This window comes from Manis pentadactyla, chromosome 3 (genome assembly GCF_030020395.1).
Source record: "Manis pentadactyla isolate mManPen7 chromosome 3, mManPen7.hap1, whole genome shotgun sequence".
NCBI lineage: Eukaryota > Metazoa > Chordata > Mammalia > Pholidota > Manidae > Manis > Manis pentadactyla.
The window spans coordinates 33,975,646-33,995,077 of NC_080021.1; the positions used below are offsets into that span (position 1 = coordinate 33,975,646).

A 19,432-nucleotide genomic window follows, 5' to 3' on the forward strand; every position below is an offset into this window, starting at 1 on the left:
CTCTTTTCTTTTCTAATCCAACTTCAAGTGAATGTACCAGTGATTTCTAAAATAGCCAATAATTGGGAAAAATAAAAGTAAAGGAAATGCTGATTAATTGTTTGCCTGACAAATTGCTATTTAAACTGCTTGGGGCTTGTAGTCTCAATGTCATAAACTGGATCACTACCTCTAGTCTACTAGAGGTCCAACTACTGTGTAGTTGGACTTAAAAGCCTAGTAATAACCTATCAGATTTCCTATACCATTCATGATTTGGTTTTCTTTTCTTCTCTCTTAAATTTTTCAATTTGAATGTTCTGTTACCTTTGGATTCCATTTTTGCTATTAAAGGTGCTATGTAACACATGCGGACAAAACCCTGTTGAGGTAGCATCATGCAAAGTTTAAGCTGTAATTGCTTGTATTAATTATCTATTGTTATCTATTAATTATCTATTGCCTAACAAATTATGCCAAAATGTAGTAGCTTAAAATAGCAGACATCTCATGTAGTTTCTGATCATCAAAGATCTGGGGACAGTTTAGCTAGGTGGTTCTGGCTCTAGGTCCCTAGTGAAGGTACAGTTAAACTGTTGGCTGGGGCTCTACAGTCTCTGAAGACCTGACTAGGGTTAAAGGATCCATTCCAAGCTCATTCACCTGGCTGTTGGCCAGAGGCTTCAGCTCCTTACCATGTGGACCTCTTTACAGGACAGTTTGTAACACGGCTTCCTTCAGAGTGACTAGAGAGAGGCCAGGGTGAAAGCTGTGGTATCTTTTATCTGAAGTGACATATCATCTCTTCTACCATATCTTGTTGGTCACACAGATAACTGATGGAATGCAGCCGGGGGCTACACAAGAATATGAATACCAGCAGGAGGGGATCATTAGACCATCTCAGAGGCTGATTACCATACTAAAGTTGCCTTTAAAATCAATAACAAGATGGAATGCATCTTATTGAAGTATCTGTATGTAACAATACACAGACAAGTTCTCTAACTGGTCACTTAAAATGATGACAACAAATTGTTGAGAAGAAAAAGGAACCCATGTTCTAAGAACTACACTGAGTTTATAGTACATGTATATGCACAATGGTCTTAATAAAATATGTTAGGTTCTTCCAGCTTCCTCACTGTAAAAAAAACAGCTTTTTATGTTAATTTAGTCAGAATTTTATCTAGTCTTCTCTGAAATATCAACTTATGACTTTTTGGTGATATAATGAGTATACTTCTGAGTAAAAGAAAGATTGATTTCTGTTCCTTTCCATTTCCTGGCTACACGGCCAGTGCCGAGTTCTATTCTCAGATGCCTCAACTATGAAATAGACATAATAGCACTCCTCTCTCATGGTTGTTCTGTGGAATAAATGCTATGTTGTGAGCAAAGTAGTCAGAACACTGCCTCATACCCAGTGAGACTGTAAGAAATAGTAATGACGAATATCAGCTTCCAATCCAGTGTTTTTAAACTGAACATCATGACCATTAGTAGGCTGTAAAACTAAAAATTGGTTGAATAAAATCTTCTTGTACAAATGATACAAAATATCAAAGCCTCAGGGGATCAAAACCTGGGTTCTATTTACTGTGTCATTGGAGTACATATTTGATGAAACTTTTGTTTCTTACTTATGTGCACATGCAAACTCTGTGTGTGTGTGTATGTGTGTTGTGTTTGTTCCTTGTCATGATTAAAACTATTTCTCTTACTATGGATTACAGTCAAAGAAATGAGAAAGCCAGTACTCTAACTTTGTTATGTTTGTGTTTTCTCCTGAGGAGAACCAGCCTTCCTCTCTCTGTTCTAGTGATTGTGTCTCTCTGAATGTTTTAGAAGTTGAAGTATTTTAATACCTCTTTGTTGGAGAGTCTCTTCCAGTTTTGGATCCCATTTATGATGAAATCCCAGTGTGCATTCCTGTGTTACACCACTAGAAGTGCCCCAGACAGGGAGGGACAAGGCTCATTGTTTCATGCCCAGTAGCACAGTGGTTGCAGATGCATTGATGGTAAGTCACAGGAAGCTCAGAAATCTCAATGGACTTACTCTTTTGGAATCTTTTATATAGCAAGTGTCCGCAAATACTTTTTTAGTTGTGTGATTAAATAAAGAAGTGTTAAGCCCCCAAGTTGTATGAAATTCTAAGCCTCAGTTTATCTTAATGGAGGTACTGCTTCTCATGGAGGAAAAAATGATTTGAGACTCTTCATTGTCAGGTTTGCCAAATGTTCAGTAGTGAACCAAACAAGTAAATTTTCTTTTTGTTGTTCTGATGTCACATTTGCTTTGTCTTAAATTTTTTTTGATAGTTGTCATTAGCGACGTGAATTGCTTCATCTTCAACTTAACAATTTATCATAAAACAAAAGAAAACTTAAACACTTCCAATATTGTTAATTTCCAGGTTGCTGTTATCTTGAATATGTGATGAATACTCTTGTAATGTGAATGATTTTATACTTTAAATTTATCTGCTTTTAAGCCAGATATTTAGCTATAATATTTAAAACGTTAAAAAACAGTCTCTTTTTTTCACTTGCACATTCTTCTCCCAATCCTGCCCTCCCCATCCCACACACACACATACACACTCACACGGTATTTTTATGAAGGACTTCTGAGAACTTTAGTCACTATAGTTTCTCACTTTATTCGTTACTGTCAACTCAGTCTAATCATCATCAAAATCATTATTATAGATATTTCTGGGTTAAAATTGCTCAAGGAGTAAGTTTCTTCTGAAAGTTTGAAACAATTAGCACATGTTGTACATGAGGTTTCCTTATATCCTGTGACCATGAAGTCTAGAAGAATTAATGATTTTATATAATAAATCTCTTTCTGACATTATATTAAAATACAATAAAATATTATTACCTGTTCCCAAACATTTTGGCCACTCTGTTACGCAGATTCCTGAGACAGTGTAAACAGGAAAGATGCTTACAGTTCTTTAAGTGTGAAGATTTTCAAAACTCTTTAGCATTAGGCAGACAGTAGTATTAAGGATCAACAATATGCTGTAATAAATCCTTTATCTTTGTATGACTATGGTTTACAAAAGATTTTCATTTTAAATTTACAAAACTGCTTTGACATAGTATTACTACATGTACTTTACAGATGAGACACCAGGGCTCTGAATAGTTAAGTGACTTCTTCATAATCACAATGCTAATAATAAGTGTTAGGAAGCTAGACCTCTGAGAACAAATTCCTCATCAGTGTTTTGTTTTGTTTTTTTCACTCTCCCATACTGTTTCTTATATCCACACCTGCTAAAGGAAGTTCAAATCTGTTCCTTTTCATTAGAAACTTGTTATTTTATGTCTCAATATAGGTATGTTCAAGAATTTTTCTTGTTTAATCTTCAAATAATATAGTGCTATAATATCATTATTATTCCCATTTTCTAGGTGCAAAAGTTGAAGCATAGAAAGGGAGATCAACTGGCTCAAAGTCACAGCTGATCAGTTGCCAGTCTAAATCTGTTAGAGTCCAGAGCCTCCTCTTCTTTCTCATACACTGCTTCTTCTCATATGCTACTTCTTACATGGCAATAAATCTGAATTTGGTAAAAGAAATAATACTGTGGCTTTTTCACTGTTAATTGTTTTCTCATTCACTGTGTATATAACGTCTTACCAGAGAATTCACAGTTCTACTAGATTTTCAAACTGCTTCTCCCAACTTGGCTCCAGACCAAAGTATAAGTATCTTTCATTTGTATAGCATCTTATAGCTGACTATTTTCACATGCTTATTTCATTTGATCATTACCACAAACTTATGAGATACTTTAGCAGGATGATTTTACTGATGAGACATATTTCTCTAAGAGAAGTAAAACACTGCAAAGTTTGCATAGCTGATAAGTGATAAAAACAAATCACCCAGGCCTCCTTATGACACATTCTGGGAGCTCTCCACAACACCATGCTAAAGATAGTCCAGCATCCCACAAGATTCCACCTGCCTGTGCGAGGTCGCCAAGACCTTTCTCCCACTTGGGAAGAAATCAGGTAGACCAGAATGAAGGTTAACTTCTGATGTGAGACATTTATATAATTGGGCTGATAGGCATGGTGTGTATTAGCACAATCATAGACTCTGGATTTAGACAAGGTGGGGGGAGAGAATAAGGCGAGAATTCTGGTTTTGCTGTGAGCCCTATTTAATCAGTGTTTTTAGGGAAATTACCTATCTTTTGTGGCTCTCCGTTTTCTACAGATGAAAAAATTGTGAGAAACCAAAGTGTGATTTCCTGATACGAGGATGGTTTTCCAGCAAACTCACCTGACTTTAATATAACAGATCTCATGCTGTGGTACAAGACCGCCTGAGAAGGCTTGGTTTTGAGAAGTTAAGAATATAAAAGGCCTCAGTGGTATCTTAGGATGTATAATGTTTAGCCTTCATGATTTCCTGGAAATAATGATGCTGATATAATTTAACTATAAAAAAGGTTGTGATGAGACTCTGAGTGCTGAGAACACCCAGCCCTTGATGTGAATCACAACCCTTCCCTGATGCGAATGGAAATGCACATCAGGACAGAAAAATGAATGATTAAGCATGTGTTTTCTCTAAGCTACGATTGTGCTCAGTCACATTGGGTGAACTGAGAAAACCCACCAAACTCTTTATTTCTTCTCAATGAGTAGTGGAATAAAATTGTCATGGATTTCATAAACTTGGGGTATACTTTCACAGTCTTACACAGGTAATTTCTATTATAACAGTTTTCACATTGTAATGATACTGCTTACTTTTATACTCATCTTTCTCATTAGACAGGGACTAGACTAGGCAAGAACTGTATCTTTTGCATCTTTATATCTCCATGGCACAGGCCTGTTAACATGGAAAACATAGAAGTGACTAGTATATGTTTATGAACTGTGTATCTCATAGAAGAAAGTATTTAAGTGTTTATATTATATAAACATAAGTAATTACATACCCACATCTGTGTGTGCCTGTTTGTCTTTGTTGATATCTAACCTACTATTCTGTAATCTTATACCTACTTGATAAGACAGGACATTTTCAAGGAAAAAATATACATTCCATCATTTTATTCCTTATACATATGCATGTATTCTAACTTAATATTCTATATAAATATATGTATCTGCAAAATTTCTTTTTTATAAGTATATTTAGCTGTAAATACAACTTTACTTTTAAAAACTAAAAATTCTTAAGCAAAAATTATTTTAATTTAGTAGTTTCAATTTAGATGTAGTTCAGCATGTTTTAATTTAGTAACCTACAAAACATTTATTTCCAAAAGAAAAAGGCTCGTTTGAAGATTACTGGTAAAACTTTGTTGGTAAAAATTTTCTAAATCATAATATTAAAGTGCACTCTGTGAGGAAAAGTTTTCAATGTGTATATATGAATATTAGAATTTTTACATGACATTTGTGTTTATTTGAAGGGGTAGTGGTGTAATGAATAGAAGAACAAGCTTGAAATTAATCCATATACCATATGATTATGGTATGTGTTTTGGTTAAGTAAATGAAATAAAATATTGATACTTTTCAGCAAGGATAATTAATGAGATCATAAGTAGCACATCATGAGTTGAGGATAGAAATAAGTCACCTTCTCATATGAAATAATTACTTTATGTTTGGTTTAAGAAAGCCTCAAAGATCCCACTACATACTGACCCAGTCATTCTTTCCATAGTCCTAAGCAGGATAGTGATGAGGGAGAATTTTCATTGTACTTAAAAAGGGAGGACAAGTGAATGAAGAGTTTTGGTTGGTACTGTCATTTTTTTATTCTACCATTGGAAGATGATAATCATATGTTAGGTGTCTTTATCATACACACTCCCATCCCCCCCTCCAACCACAACCACTACCAACAAGAGGTGGCTATTCAAATGCCTTTAGGATCTGGGCAGCTTACCTTAATAGCTAAAAGGTCCAAGAGTTTCATGTCTGAGAGAGGTAGGACTAGTGGCTAATTGGAGACTCCAAATCCTGGCTAACAGCTTGAAACTGTATGTCAACTGGACGGATTTGGGCAGGAAATGTCCTGTTTGTGACCCTTACACTAACCAGGGAGCTGAGGCAAACTGTAGTGGAAATAGAATGGACTTTGACAGCAGGCGGACTTATGTTTGAATACCATCTGCATCAAATGGACTCTATCACCCTGATCACTTTAGTTAAATTCTCAGAACTTCTACAATCTCATCTGTATGAGATGGTAACAATATCATTTCCAAACTGCTGCTGTACGGAATAATTAAAGGAAGTATATAAAGACCTTGATTCATTGGCTAACATGTAGGAAGCACTCAGTGAACAATAGCTGTTGTTACAGGCTTTCCACAAAACCCTTCCTCTTCAGAAGAGACTACCTGTGGCTTTTTCTGCTCTTTTGTTTTCTTTTGTTTAGTTCTCTTGAAGCCAGAGAACTGGAGTGGCAGGCAGGTGCAGGAGTAGGGGGTAGACAGCGGACAGGACTAGAGGAGAAAAACCAACGGGAACCCATGGGACAGGTCTATGGATCAAAGCAGTGTTTTCCAGGTATGCTCTGATTAGGCCACAGATGTTTATGTCTCCCTGAATAGTGCATTCTAGGCACATTTCTTTCTCTCATTCTTTGTTTTTCCTGAAAATAAAATAAAATTATCATTTTCCTGAAGAAAGTGGAAGATATCAAACCATTTTAAGAAGAAAATTAATTAACCTGCATTCCCACCAGCGAGAGATAGGCACTGTTCACAATTCAGTGTTTTTTTTTTCCAATGCATACAATGTATGTCTGAATACACTTACCAGAAAAGAGAACATATTAAATATATCATTTGGTATATTACTTATTATACATAGTATTACTTATTATGTTGAGCAGAAAGTTTTTTTTTAAGCCAGAGAAACCTGGTCCTTTTTAGTCACTTTGTACCGTAAAATCTAGACTATACAATCTATTCAAAAGAAGGCTACCTAAGAAGTTGGGAGAGTTGTCTTTATAATGATGGTTATGGTTATTTGAAAATCTTAATGTAGTTATTTATATTTGAGAATAACTGTAGACCTGTTTTTTTAGTTCTGGTAACTTGTTTCCCTTTCTTTTTCAACCACCTAGTTGCTCTATCTGGGAAACAACTATTTGCCAAAGATAAAAATTACCTGCATGGATTCTTTAGATACAGTGTATAAATGAGGGAAGATTCATTACACATTCTTCTACTTCTTAGAGAAGAAATCTTAGGAACTTTGTGAGTTGCTGAGAAATAATTTGTTCCTCCTGTGAAAGAGGTAGAACTCAGGGTAATGGGTCTAACAAGAGTTTGTACTTCTTTCTTCAAAGTTAGGACTTGGGGTACAAGACTATTTTATTAGCAGTTAAATTACTAATACAAACTCAGTCCCTTAATTCATAATAAAAGTACACTGATAATATGTCTAACCCTCAATAATATTATGTTGATTAAGAAATAAAAGAGTTGAAGGAGCTAGACAATAAGATAATATTTTTATAAACCTTGAAAATACAAGATGGTATGGGTTACTATTTTGAATGTATACCAATGTAGTGTAAGTCCACATCAATTTGAGGATAATATTTAATTCTGGTGTGTGTATGGAGTACATACTTTAGTTATCTGTGTAATGTTTTATTTCTTACTAAAGAAGAAATTCAAAGCAAATATGTCAAAATGTGACATCTGCTAAATCTTAATGTTTGCTTCATGGTGTGTGTCTACTATGTCAATATTTCATGATTTTAAAATGTTTCTAAGATTCCAAGATTTAGACTTTCCGATAAATTACATTCACCTTATTTCACATAGTGAAAAGCAAGGTTTTGAGTGGTCATTGTTTATTGGGGGTGGGGATGAAATCAGAAGGAACACTGTGAAGAGATCTACAGTTCCCAAACATGATTAGTGATTCTTTAAAACAGACTTTTACAAAATTCCTCTAGCAGTTACATGTGGTAGTGAGAGCAGGTATATTTTAACAGTTACTCATGTTTAGTTTGATTCTCTTGTGGCATGTGTTAATTCTGAGAGATGAATTCATTGTAATGGTAATTTATGTTCTCTTGCAATAGCACTTAAAATGTAACAAGCATCACTAGGGTACCAAAATAGGATTTGTGAAAGAAGAAACAATGTCCAGTATCTGTATAGTCTTTGATCAAAATCAAGACAAGTAGGAATTTTATTTCATTTATAAAATGTCAGCAATCACTGTCACTTTCTTATATTTGAATGGCCATTTCCATCCTAATAATCTTCCCAGTGCTTGGATCAAGGGTAATTTAAATAAGAACTACTCAACAAATATTATTCAGGAAAAATTAGTTAGACCTCACACATAATGCTTTGGAATGTTTATTATACAATGACATTGACAGTTGTATGCCTGTACAAACATATAGTATGTTCCATTGAGTAATCTCATATTGTAGGAGAAAACACACAGACTTTTACCATTAATTTTGCCTTGTTTAAGCAGACGAAAGAAAGTTAATTTTTTTAAAAGCAACCATAAAGGGATATTACAAAAGAGAAGAATATGAATAGAACAACTTTATTTCAAGAAAAGAAGCAGCATATATGGAAAGGTAATAGCCTAAAAAAGAATGTTGAACTGAGAGGTTTTATTGGAATGAAGTTAGATTTTAAGTGCTAATACCTTGCAATTTCATATGAAATAACCAGAGTAAAGTGACAGCAATTTTTTACCTAATAATAGTGTTCCTGAAAAACCTATAAATCCCTTAATTATTAAGACTTTTGAACTTGTTACTGTGTATATTATATAATCTGCTGAGTATTTAAACTGCCTGATCTGTCCTGCATTGTTTCATTTAATGCAGGCAGATTCCTTTAAAAGATGAACATCATAAATTACTTGTTTGCATCATCGTCATTTGTCATAGAGAAATAAATGTAGTTTGTCGAAAATGTTCCTTAGAATTATGCTGTGGAGGGTCTCTTGTGCCCCATTAATACCCCAAGGCCTACTGTCTGCTTGGGTGGTCTCTAGTTCAAATGTCAAAGCATTCTTTTTCTAGTGAACCAGAATGAATTTTATGTAGCATGCAGAGGGTTAAATTTCATTCCATATAAGCAAGAAACTAAAAAAGCATTATATTAAAGGAAGATGTGTTTGCAATTTTCTGCTTGAAACAATTATCTTCTTTATTTTAAAAGCTATCACTTTTATTTATATAAAAACAATATGTACAGAGTTGCTTGTGGTTCTTCCATTTTTCCTGTCATCTAAGTGTAAATTCAGAATTTTGGAAAATGGTGTCTCAGTTATTAGGTATAATGCTGGAGCTATCCATAACTGTTTAACAGCAATTATCTATAATGATTTAATTTAACATAAAACATACCTCATCCAAAGGAAAGTTTATTTTAAATGAAACTTTGGTGAAATAAAACTACAGTAAAGTGAACAGACCCATAAGGTATGAATGCAGAACCCAAGACATAGGTTGGGACTTAGGCTGTATATGTGTGTGAGAGCATATGAGTACAAGTAAACACATATATACACACATATTGGCACTTACTTGTGTTATTAATGGGGTAAACTTTATGCTTAGTGTGTTTGAAAATATGATAAAGTACAAAGAAATTATCTTCCTGAGCCTTCTGTATGAATCTCATATTAAAAATCCAGTAGCATGCCTTTGCCCTGTGTGTGTGCCATGACAGCATGTTCTTCCTTCTGACTGATTTATCTCTTGATTTCCTGAACAGCGCATTCTAGTAGGTGGTCAGAGAAGTCATCTTGACTAGCAAGCACAGCTCCTTGTATGTTGTCACAGTCTTCTATCCCCCATATTTCAGGTTTTCCACCCATACTTTTTGTGTGGCAGACATAAGAAATGTATACCCTCCCTTGTTTCATTTGGGACTTGATTCTTCAATTTAGAGGATTCCTTCCTTCCTCCACTTACTCCCTCAGACAGGCAGGCAGCAGGACATTTGTGCCTGCATTCCAACACTTGTAACATACTTACCTTATAGGGAGTCTTGATCATCAAAATCAAGTTTTACTTACCCTTTTGCTTTCATTGTATAGCATAGTGATTATAAACAGAGTTAGTTTTCAATGTGTTTGCTAGGTTTTACTTAATTTAAATAATTACCCATAATAGAGATGATTTGGGGAAAAAAGTAGGGAAGATGGAGTATGACAAAGTGGGGTTATGTGATCCAGTCAGTGAGAATATTTACCTTCAAACTTATCTACTTTTTTCCCATTGACATTCAAAAAGATGTCATTAATAATCAGTAAAATATTTTGTACTTTCAAGAACAAATGTAACTAGGCTAAGCTCACAATTGAAGGCTATTAGTATTTTCATGCACAAGTTCTTTCATTCACACATTAATTTATGTAAATATTATTGAGAACCCTCTATATGCCAGCCACTAAGTGATGCCAAGCTGAATAAGACAGTGCTTGCTCTCAAGGAACTAACAGTGTCCTAGGGTGGTGTGTAATGGTATTATGGGAAAAAAAAGAGTCACGGGATGCTCTGGAAGTACAAAAGAAGGATATAACGGGGAGGGGAGTAATGAAAAGTTTCCTTGAGAAGGAAAGCTTGAACTGAGTTTTGAAAAATAAGGCCTAGCCCAGGAAAAGGGAGGATAAAATGGAAAAGAAATATTCTAATCAGACCAAAGTCATGTGCAAAGGCATAGAAGCAAAAAAAATAATGTATGTTTGGAAAGATGCTAATAATTTGATATGTCTGGGGCATAGAATACATGTGAGTATAGGAAAACCGAGTCCAGATCGTAAAGATTCAGTTCTGATTAAGGGGCTGTGACCTTATCTACAGGTAGTAGAAACCACTGAAAGGTTTAAGCAGTGGAGTGATGAAGCCACGTTTGTGTTTCAGATAGATCCCTCTGGTTATGCCATGGATGATGGGTTGGAGAAAGCAAGCCTGGAGTCAGGAGATCTGGTATGGGGCCATTAACAAATCCAGAAGAAAAATGAAGAAGTCTGACCTAAATCAGTACCAGTGAGAATAGAGATGTGGTAGAGAGAAAGTGAAGAAGGGAGGAGAATGGACCTAAGTCACCCGTCAAGAGATAGAAGTGAAACAATCAGGTACTGATGGATGTAGAAAACGAAGGCAAGGAATAATCAAGGTGACTCTGTAGCTTGGATGAATGGGTAGCTGGTGGTGATACCATTCACTGATATAAGAAACATTGGAAGAAAGCCAGGTTGTGTTGGAGAAAGACAAGGAATATATTTTGGACAAAATGGTGCCTGGGGATTAAGGGAATCAGAAATTCTAGCTCTTTATCTTAAAACAGATGTGCCTGCTGTAGACACTTGACCCAGGGCTTTTCTGTTGTGTTCCTGTATCGTTTCCTAACTGCCGTTAAGGATACATATTATCTTTTATATACAGGCATATATACATCCATATTTAAGTTTTCTATCATAAATAAAAATTAAAATCTTATAGACTCCTGTACTTTATAAAGGAAATTTTAAATCAAGTAATTTGAGACCCTTAGGAGATATTAGAAATAATCTAATACAGCTCTTCATTTTGTACTGTGTGATCTGAAACCAAATTGCTTAAGAGACTTGCCCGAGTTCGTGGAGTAAATCAGTAATAGTACCTGGGTTAAAATCCAGATAACATTATTCCTGGCTGAGTGTGCCTTTTATATATCATCTGTCTTTAAGAAAATGCAAAGGGAAAAATTAAGCAGACACTGATACCTATTTTTTTTAAGTTTCATGACTCTGATTTTTCTGGATGTGAGAAGGTAGGTGTAAAAGTGAGGTTCCAAGTTAGTAAAATATGTTTTTGGCACAGGAAACAATGGCTTTCCTGGGTCCTGGCCAAACTCTAGGGCAGTATATGTGACTGGAAACTTCCAGCAACCACAAAAATGTGGTTCTAAAAGAATCACAATGAAGGACAATTATTGCAGAATAATTTGTTCATAGATTTTCAGGGTGACCTTGATACCTTAGCTTCTCCTTGTGCCTTACTGGGGGTGTTGATACTCCTCACTGGAGGTGATGTTAAAACATCCCCTCACATTATTAATGTCAGTGGCTAAGAGCTTCTCCCTATCAGAGAAAATATTTATAAGAGAAATGCAGTCAGAGGTAAACTCCATCAGAATATTCACCAACTATATAGGAAAGACCCATCTATACATGTCTGTTTCCTGCAAGACTCAACTCTTTGGACTCATTAGACCTGAAACCAGGTTTAAGCACATAGAATGCACTTATTAAATATTTGCTTGGACTAAGTTGAGCTAATGCAGGGTTAATAAGACTGAATTAATCTTCAAGTCTTCTCCCAGATTTTGTCACTTGTGGGTTGACACATAGAATAAAACTGTGGATGCTGAGACTTGCTGGTGGGCATTAATGCTGGGAAGCAAGGATAGAGTCCAGAATGCAAAGTCAACACCCCCAAAACTGATAAGGAATGTATTTGATACTGTAAAAGGGGAGCCTGAAATCAGGAGCCAGCAGAAGTAAAGCAAGTAGCAGGAAGCAAGGAGTTGGGAAATGTGGGGTGGGCCAACAATACCAGCAGCCATTATTTCTGGCTCAGCCCTGAAAGGAAAGGAGTGACACACAGCAGCAATTCACCAGAGAATTACACTTTATTAGGGAAAGGTGCTGGGTTATATAGGAAGGGGCATGGGGTGATTGTGGTGTTACTTCTACAGGGCTGGTGGCTATTGGCTAGGTGCTGGAATTAGGGGGGCAAGGGGTGATTGGGGTTCAGATGGCACCGGCGGGAATCGAGGACCCGGAAGAGAAGCAGGAATTTCGCCATCTTATGGGTGGGGGCCCTTCAAGCCCACTGAGTTTCCCACACACTGAGTGGCCATAGCCTGGCATCTGACATTAGTTGTTTCACCTTGCTTTCTATACCCTTTCTGAACCTCAGTTACCACATCTATAAAAGGAGATCTTTGAAGCTCATAATACTTAATATTTCTTCTAGCTTACTTATTCTAATGGTTTTCTTTCTTTCATAAGTAGTCAGTGTTCCTTTGGATACCAAAATGAAAAATGGATTCATGTCCCTCATATCAGAACAGAAACTGTCTAAAATGTCAGCTAAATAGATCTGTTATCTAAAAAGACAATTATACTTCTCCATTTGGTAAAAGAAGCAGTATACGTGGAGATCTAATAATAGAAATTATTGCAATATAATATATTGTCGCAGTCATATGTTTTGTAAAACCATACACTTAGATATAGTTGCATTTTCAGTATTGCCACTGATTTATGAAACAGTGATATTAGATAAAACCATCGACATTTAAGGCATTTTTTGCATTGTTTTACCTTTTCATTGCTTTCCCATATTTACCCTTTTACTGTATTTCATGGTTGTTTTGCCATAACTGAGTAATTCCATATGCACCAACATTCAGTGTGAGTCTGCTTAATGTACAACATATTTTAAGCGAACAATGCCTTTGTCAATTTTTATAGGGCTTAAAATGTTATTTTTTTAAGAATTACATGGAGAAATTCTATTCTTTGTGCTTTAAGATATGCTCTCGTTTATGAGGTCCCTTGAAGTTATCTCCTTAAGTGAAATGATAGAGAATGCATTTTGCATGCAAGGTATGTCATAACCTCACCCAGGTTTTGGTTCTCATGAATATGAAGCAGCAGGAAATTTGCAGGCCCAGCAAGAGAGTCCTCCAAAACTCTCTCTCATAATGAAAAATGATAACTTTAATTTTCTACTACCCATTAGCAAAAGACATGGGCAAGTGATTTATGAGTAAACTACAAATGGCTGATAATGTCTTAAAACTGTTTTCTTCTATTTAATAATGCTACTTGTCATACAATTGAGTGTATATTTTATCACCAACTACAACATTTCCCAGGATATTATAGCCATCAGTAAGTGTGAAAATGATTAAACCAGAAATGAAAAATTATCTGTCTTTGAGCAAGTTTCCCCTCATCTGTTCCATAGCCTTCATTTTATGTATTCCCTGCATGAACAATATGTGTTACCAGAATTTATCTCCGACATTGGTGGTAGTGTGCTTGTGTTTGGTGGATGATTCCTTTAGAATGAAACACAACCTTCAGGGCCCTAGTCTCTTTCAAAACAACATACAACTCATTGTGTGATCACAGGCAGTTTACCTAACTTCCCTGAGCCTGTTTCCTTATCAGTGAAATGAGGAAAAAATAGTGCAATGCCTGGATTGTTATGAGGAGTCAGATGAGCTGCATAAATGTAAATCCTGGCATATACCTAGCCTTAACAGCATCTTAGTGTGTTATTGTTCCCTTTATTTTACAATGGTTTGTAAGAAATAGAATGGGCAGAAGAAAACTTATTATAAATTACATACTAAGAAAAAATGGTATAAACTAATGAGAATATTTTTAGTGACTCATTGTATTAAAAGTACTAGCAAAGTAAACTTACCACAGACCTGACCCCAGCACCTCTCACATCCCCTCAAATTAGCTTGACCTAAAGTATGGTGAAGGACAGTGAAGTGATCCCCCTTTAATGATGCATGTTTTTCTCAAAGGAATAAGTAAATGAATTTTCAATGAGCTGGCTAAAGTCAACCAGTCAATTAATTAGCCAATCACCCAACCAATCCAACAGCAGCACAGTTCCCGAAATTCTGAGGCTAGTGGAACATGAAAAGATAAATTTGAGTCCTTTCTTTCATCTCTATAAAGTCACCTAAGTCCTCTGAACCTCCATTTCTTAAACAATAAAATGGAGCCAAAACTCCCCTTGAGTTAGCCTAAGGATCAAGTCAGCTAATGTGTATTAAAGCTCTTTGGAGATACTGTATCACTTTACAAATATAACATTATTTCCTTGATCATAATTTATTGTTCATTATTTCATTTCAAAAGACGTTCTATATCCTCTTGTTAGTCTCTTAGCCAATACTTTATAAAACTCTCTGAAGTCTGATACTCAGAGTGACAGTATAGTCAGATAGTTTCATAATTCAGATTGGGAGCCTCCCAATTTATATACTTAAAACTCAAGTCTCAGATGTTTATAAAATATTGAACGTTGAAGTAGTCATCATTCGGTAAACATCTTTCTAAAACTAGTAGGGAATATAAGACAATCAAATGTATTACAAATCTTTCCTGAATCTGGCTGATATGGCATATCAAGATGGATTTCACAGTTGTACATCTACAGAGGAATGTTTAGAGATAAGATGAAAGTAGTTCTTCTTATTAATCACACATTGTATGTTTGACTTCTGCCTCCCTCCTCAGTCTTTAAATCAGTTACATCTGGTTTTTGCAACTTAAAGTGTACCATTACCTTTTGCATTAAAAGGCAGTTACTCCTAGAGAAAGCAGCCTCATTTGATTAAAAAACAATTAACTAGAGTTATATCCATCCATGTTATTCATCATGGCAACCAAAATAAGAATTTTAGTATAAGATGAAGACCTACTTTATTTCAACAATAGGGTCAGCAGAATTGGGAGGCTCTTCATGATTAATGCTGGCATAAAGCAGTTTTGCTTTGCTGTTTTAACTTTTATAGTTTAAAACACAATAATGGAGAATAAATAGATAGGATCTACCACACATAGGATCAAAAAGCTGATGAACCTTGATATAGTCACCCTGTGCCAGAGGTGTCCTCCTCTGTGGAGACTGGGGCATATAATTATTATTATATCCAAAGCAAGTCAAGGTCTGGGAACTGACTCCCACTAACCAATTACGTAAGAGATTCTTGTATAATTACCAGGCAGATCTATACAAGAGATCACTGATTAAATCTCTCTGAGGAGAGGAATTTACATAGGAAACCAAGTTGTTATTTGAAATTTCTTGCTAAGTAGGGAATCTGACATAGAGTAAATCTGATGGTCTAAATCACTGCCACTCAAGGAAATTGTCATTTTGTGAATGAGGGAAGAAGTTGCACCAGAATGTCAATTGAAGCATTAAAGCATTGTTTTTTTCATTGAGAAAATCTTGCTGTCCTATACATACACATATATATGTACAATGTATGTATATGCATATAGTATAAATGAACTAAACCACGTGCTCAGCAACATAGATAATTTGCATTTGCATTCTGGCACAGTTTCCTCATTTCATGGCAGACTGTTCACAAACAATTCTCATATAGGCAAGTTGTTCTATGAAACAGTGCTTAGTGGTCTTTGCCTGAATTAGAATTACATTGGGAAGCTTTTAAAATATATAGTTTCCTAGCATATACCCTTGTAAATTCTGATTCAAAGTTCTGGTATGTTGTACATCTGCATTTTTTAAATGCTCCCCATGTAGTTTGATGAACATACAAGTTCAAGAGCTACATAATAAAATGCGTAGAGTAATTAAGCAGTGTTACACTGAACAGGTTAGAGGTTACAGACATAGGTCTTGTCATTGGGGATTGAGTTGTTATTTGTTCTTGAGAAGTTGTAGATTTTCTAAGCTTCAATAGGCTCACCTGTAAAGCAAACAAAACCTACCACATAAAGTTGTTGTGAGGTTTAAGTGCTGTTACAAAGGAAAGCACTTAGCTCAATGCCCATCACATACTAGACAATTGATCAATGTCAGCTATAAATGGCAGTATCATCTCCATGATGGAGACTTATCTGCCATTTTTGAAAATAGGCACATTCATATAAAGCCTTAAATTTCCTGGACAAGCAAGTAATATACTGCTAACATTTCCCTGTCTGAGTTTTCCTTTGCTAAACACCTGTCAAATTTATCAGGCAAGACTCTTGGTTGTGTTAGAAACCTAAGTCAATATGATTGATGCAAAAAATAATCATAAGTGGGCTGCTCAAGGGAAAATTAGATCACACCATTTACAATTGAATGTCCAAGGGTGGATCTGGCTAAAAACGTGACTGGACTGAGGTGGTCTAAAGGTATCCTTCTATTTCTATCACCTGGCTATATTATCTATCTATATCATCTATCTATCTAATCACCTGGCTATTTCTCTCTCTCTCAATCAATCAATCATCTACCAACCTATCGATCTGTTTTTCTGAGTTGACCCCATTCTTAGTCTAGCTCTGGTTTTGTGATGGCAAAATGGGGCATCAACAGTGTCGGCCATATATGTTACCAGCTTACTAATTACAGAGGAAAAGAAGCACTTTTGTAAGATAGTTAAAATTCCAGAACTGAGACTTAATAGCCTTGCTTACAATATCTTTCCATCCTTAAACAATACTCCTAAGTAAGAGCAAAACACATTGGTTTGCCACGCTCAAACATGTACCACTCCTGAAGCTAGGGTGGGACAACTCCATCCAAAACATTTGTTCTGAAGTAGGAGAAAATAATTTCCCTAAAGAAAGTTCAGGGATGTTAGAGGAAAAGGGGAAACATGATGCAGAATCCAAAACAATCGATGTCTGGTACCCTGACCTACTAGGCCTTTTCCCTACCTTTCCTTTATTGTTTAAGTATGTTCAAATCTAAGATATGATTTAGCCTAGAGACCATACCTTTTGGTAACATAACCTCCAAATATTTATTCTGATTTATTTCATATCTATTTTGTAATAAATTTTTATAGGTTGAATTCTTCCCTCTACTTCTAATCTTGGAATGAAGGAGGAATACCTTATATTGACCAAGAACAAGGCCAGCATTTATTTTTAACAATATAAGTTTGATTCTAACCTTTCATTTTCTTTAGCTTGGGACAAATTCATGTTTGATAAATAGAAATAAGCAAGAAAGAGATGGTGTTAGAAGTGAACTGCCAAAGTTTTGCAAAGGGGAATTTAGTTTTAGACTATATTTATTGTATGACAATAATGTTACTATGGATGATAAAACAGTAGATGTATCATGGTTCACCAAATCAGTAAAAATCACGTAGTGGTTAATGATTTGGAACCCATCTTGTGAAGCACGACTTGGCAGAGCCATCAAGTGGTTATGGGTGTTGGTATGAAAGTTAAGGACTTCAGCACTTAAATCCAAGTCTGGCTGATTTTGTTATGTGTGGCCTTGGACCTGACTTCTCGGATGCAATTTCCCCATATGTGTAATTGTATAATAAAATGTAGTCACCACACAGTGTGGGGAAGAATTAAGGGCACCGACAAGGAGATGCAGGCTTCTTCTGCATTTTTCAAACAGTGTATATGTTCAGTTTTATTCTCTCAGGTGTCAAACAGGCTCCCAAGTAGTAAGTCACTTAATAATTCTTCTTGACTCCTATGGTACCATTTATTTCACAACCATAGTATTCTCTCAGATGGCACCACAAAGGACTAAATCTTACCCAAAGCAAGGGCAAATGCCACTTTATGGACTCTACTTTCAGAGCCTTTCCTTTAGTTTGCAAAGGAGCAGTGAGAACAGTTTTAGCTAGTCCTCAGGCTCTGCAGCTCATTTCTCATGCTGTTTCCTGTATTTTAATATTCGCTTAAAAGCTTGTGTTTTCGGCATCTGTCCTCCTCCAACTCCCATTCCCCTAACCCAGCATGGTCTTTTATTTTTCATTACAGAAATGGAGGCAGGAGACTGAATTTTTCACAGAGATAATTGGCCAATATGGTGAATAGGAAAACCAAGATTTAGATCTAAATCGCTCTGCTAACCCTGGTGCATTCTTGCTGCATGACCTTGTACTCATCATCAGCCTCTGATTCTGTTTCCTCAGCTATAAAATAAAAAGAACAGTGAAGCTGTCTGTGTCTATCTCTCACATCTTTGCTGGGAGGTTTAAATGAGATGATGTGAAAAACAAGCACTATCCAAGTGCAAATTTTCATTTTGATTGTGATGATTTCATATATAGTGTCTATATATAGATATATATATATATGTGTGTGCATATATATAGATATATATATGCACACACACACATACATACACACACACCCACTGATATATATATCTCAGTATATTATGAGTTTGCTAGCAGCTGGATCCCTGTATGCTCATTTCCCCAACTCCCAGAGATGCAGAGGATTCCTGCCAGATGGCTGATTTGCCAGCTGTGTTTTGTTTTGTCATTGTAAATATTATATACTCCAACCAAGAGGCTTTGCTTACAATGTTGTATGTTTGGTCCTGTATCTCTTGCAGATTGAGAATTACATTGTGGAAAATATGAAGTCAGAGATGGCCCAGATACAGCAGAATGCAGTTCAGAACCACACGGCTACCATGCTCGAGATAGGGACCAGCCTCCTCTCTCAGACTGCAGAGCAGACCCGGAAGCTGACAGATGTTGAGACGCAGGTATGTCCCTGGGCCAGAGTCAACAAATTCTAAACAGGGAAGCTTTTTTCTTTTCCCTTTAGCTTACTCCATAAACACAGAGCACATTTCAGCAATGGGATTGGAGAAACATATACATTTTTGTTTATTGGTAATAACAACAATGACTGCCTGACGTGCTATG

General features: G+C 35.8%; 1 protein-coding gene across 1 annotated transcript in view; it reads left to right on the forward strand.

Moving 5' to 3' along the window:
* The window catches only part of ANGPT1 (angiopoietin 1), a 274,777-nt gene that overhangs the window by 143,498 nt on the left and 111,847 nt on the right, over nucleotides 1-19,432 (forward strand). Inside the window, exon 2 of the mRNA XM_036876436.2 lies at nucleotides 19,114-19,269. Within this exon, the coding sequence (XP_036732331.1) occupies nucleotides 19,114-19,269 (156 nt within the window). The remainder of the gene's footprint in view (nucleotides 1-19,113; nucleotides 19,270-19,432) is intronic.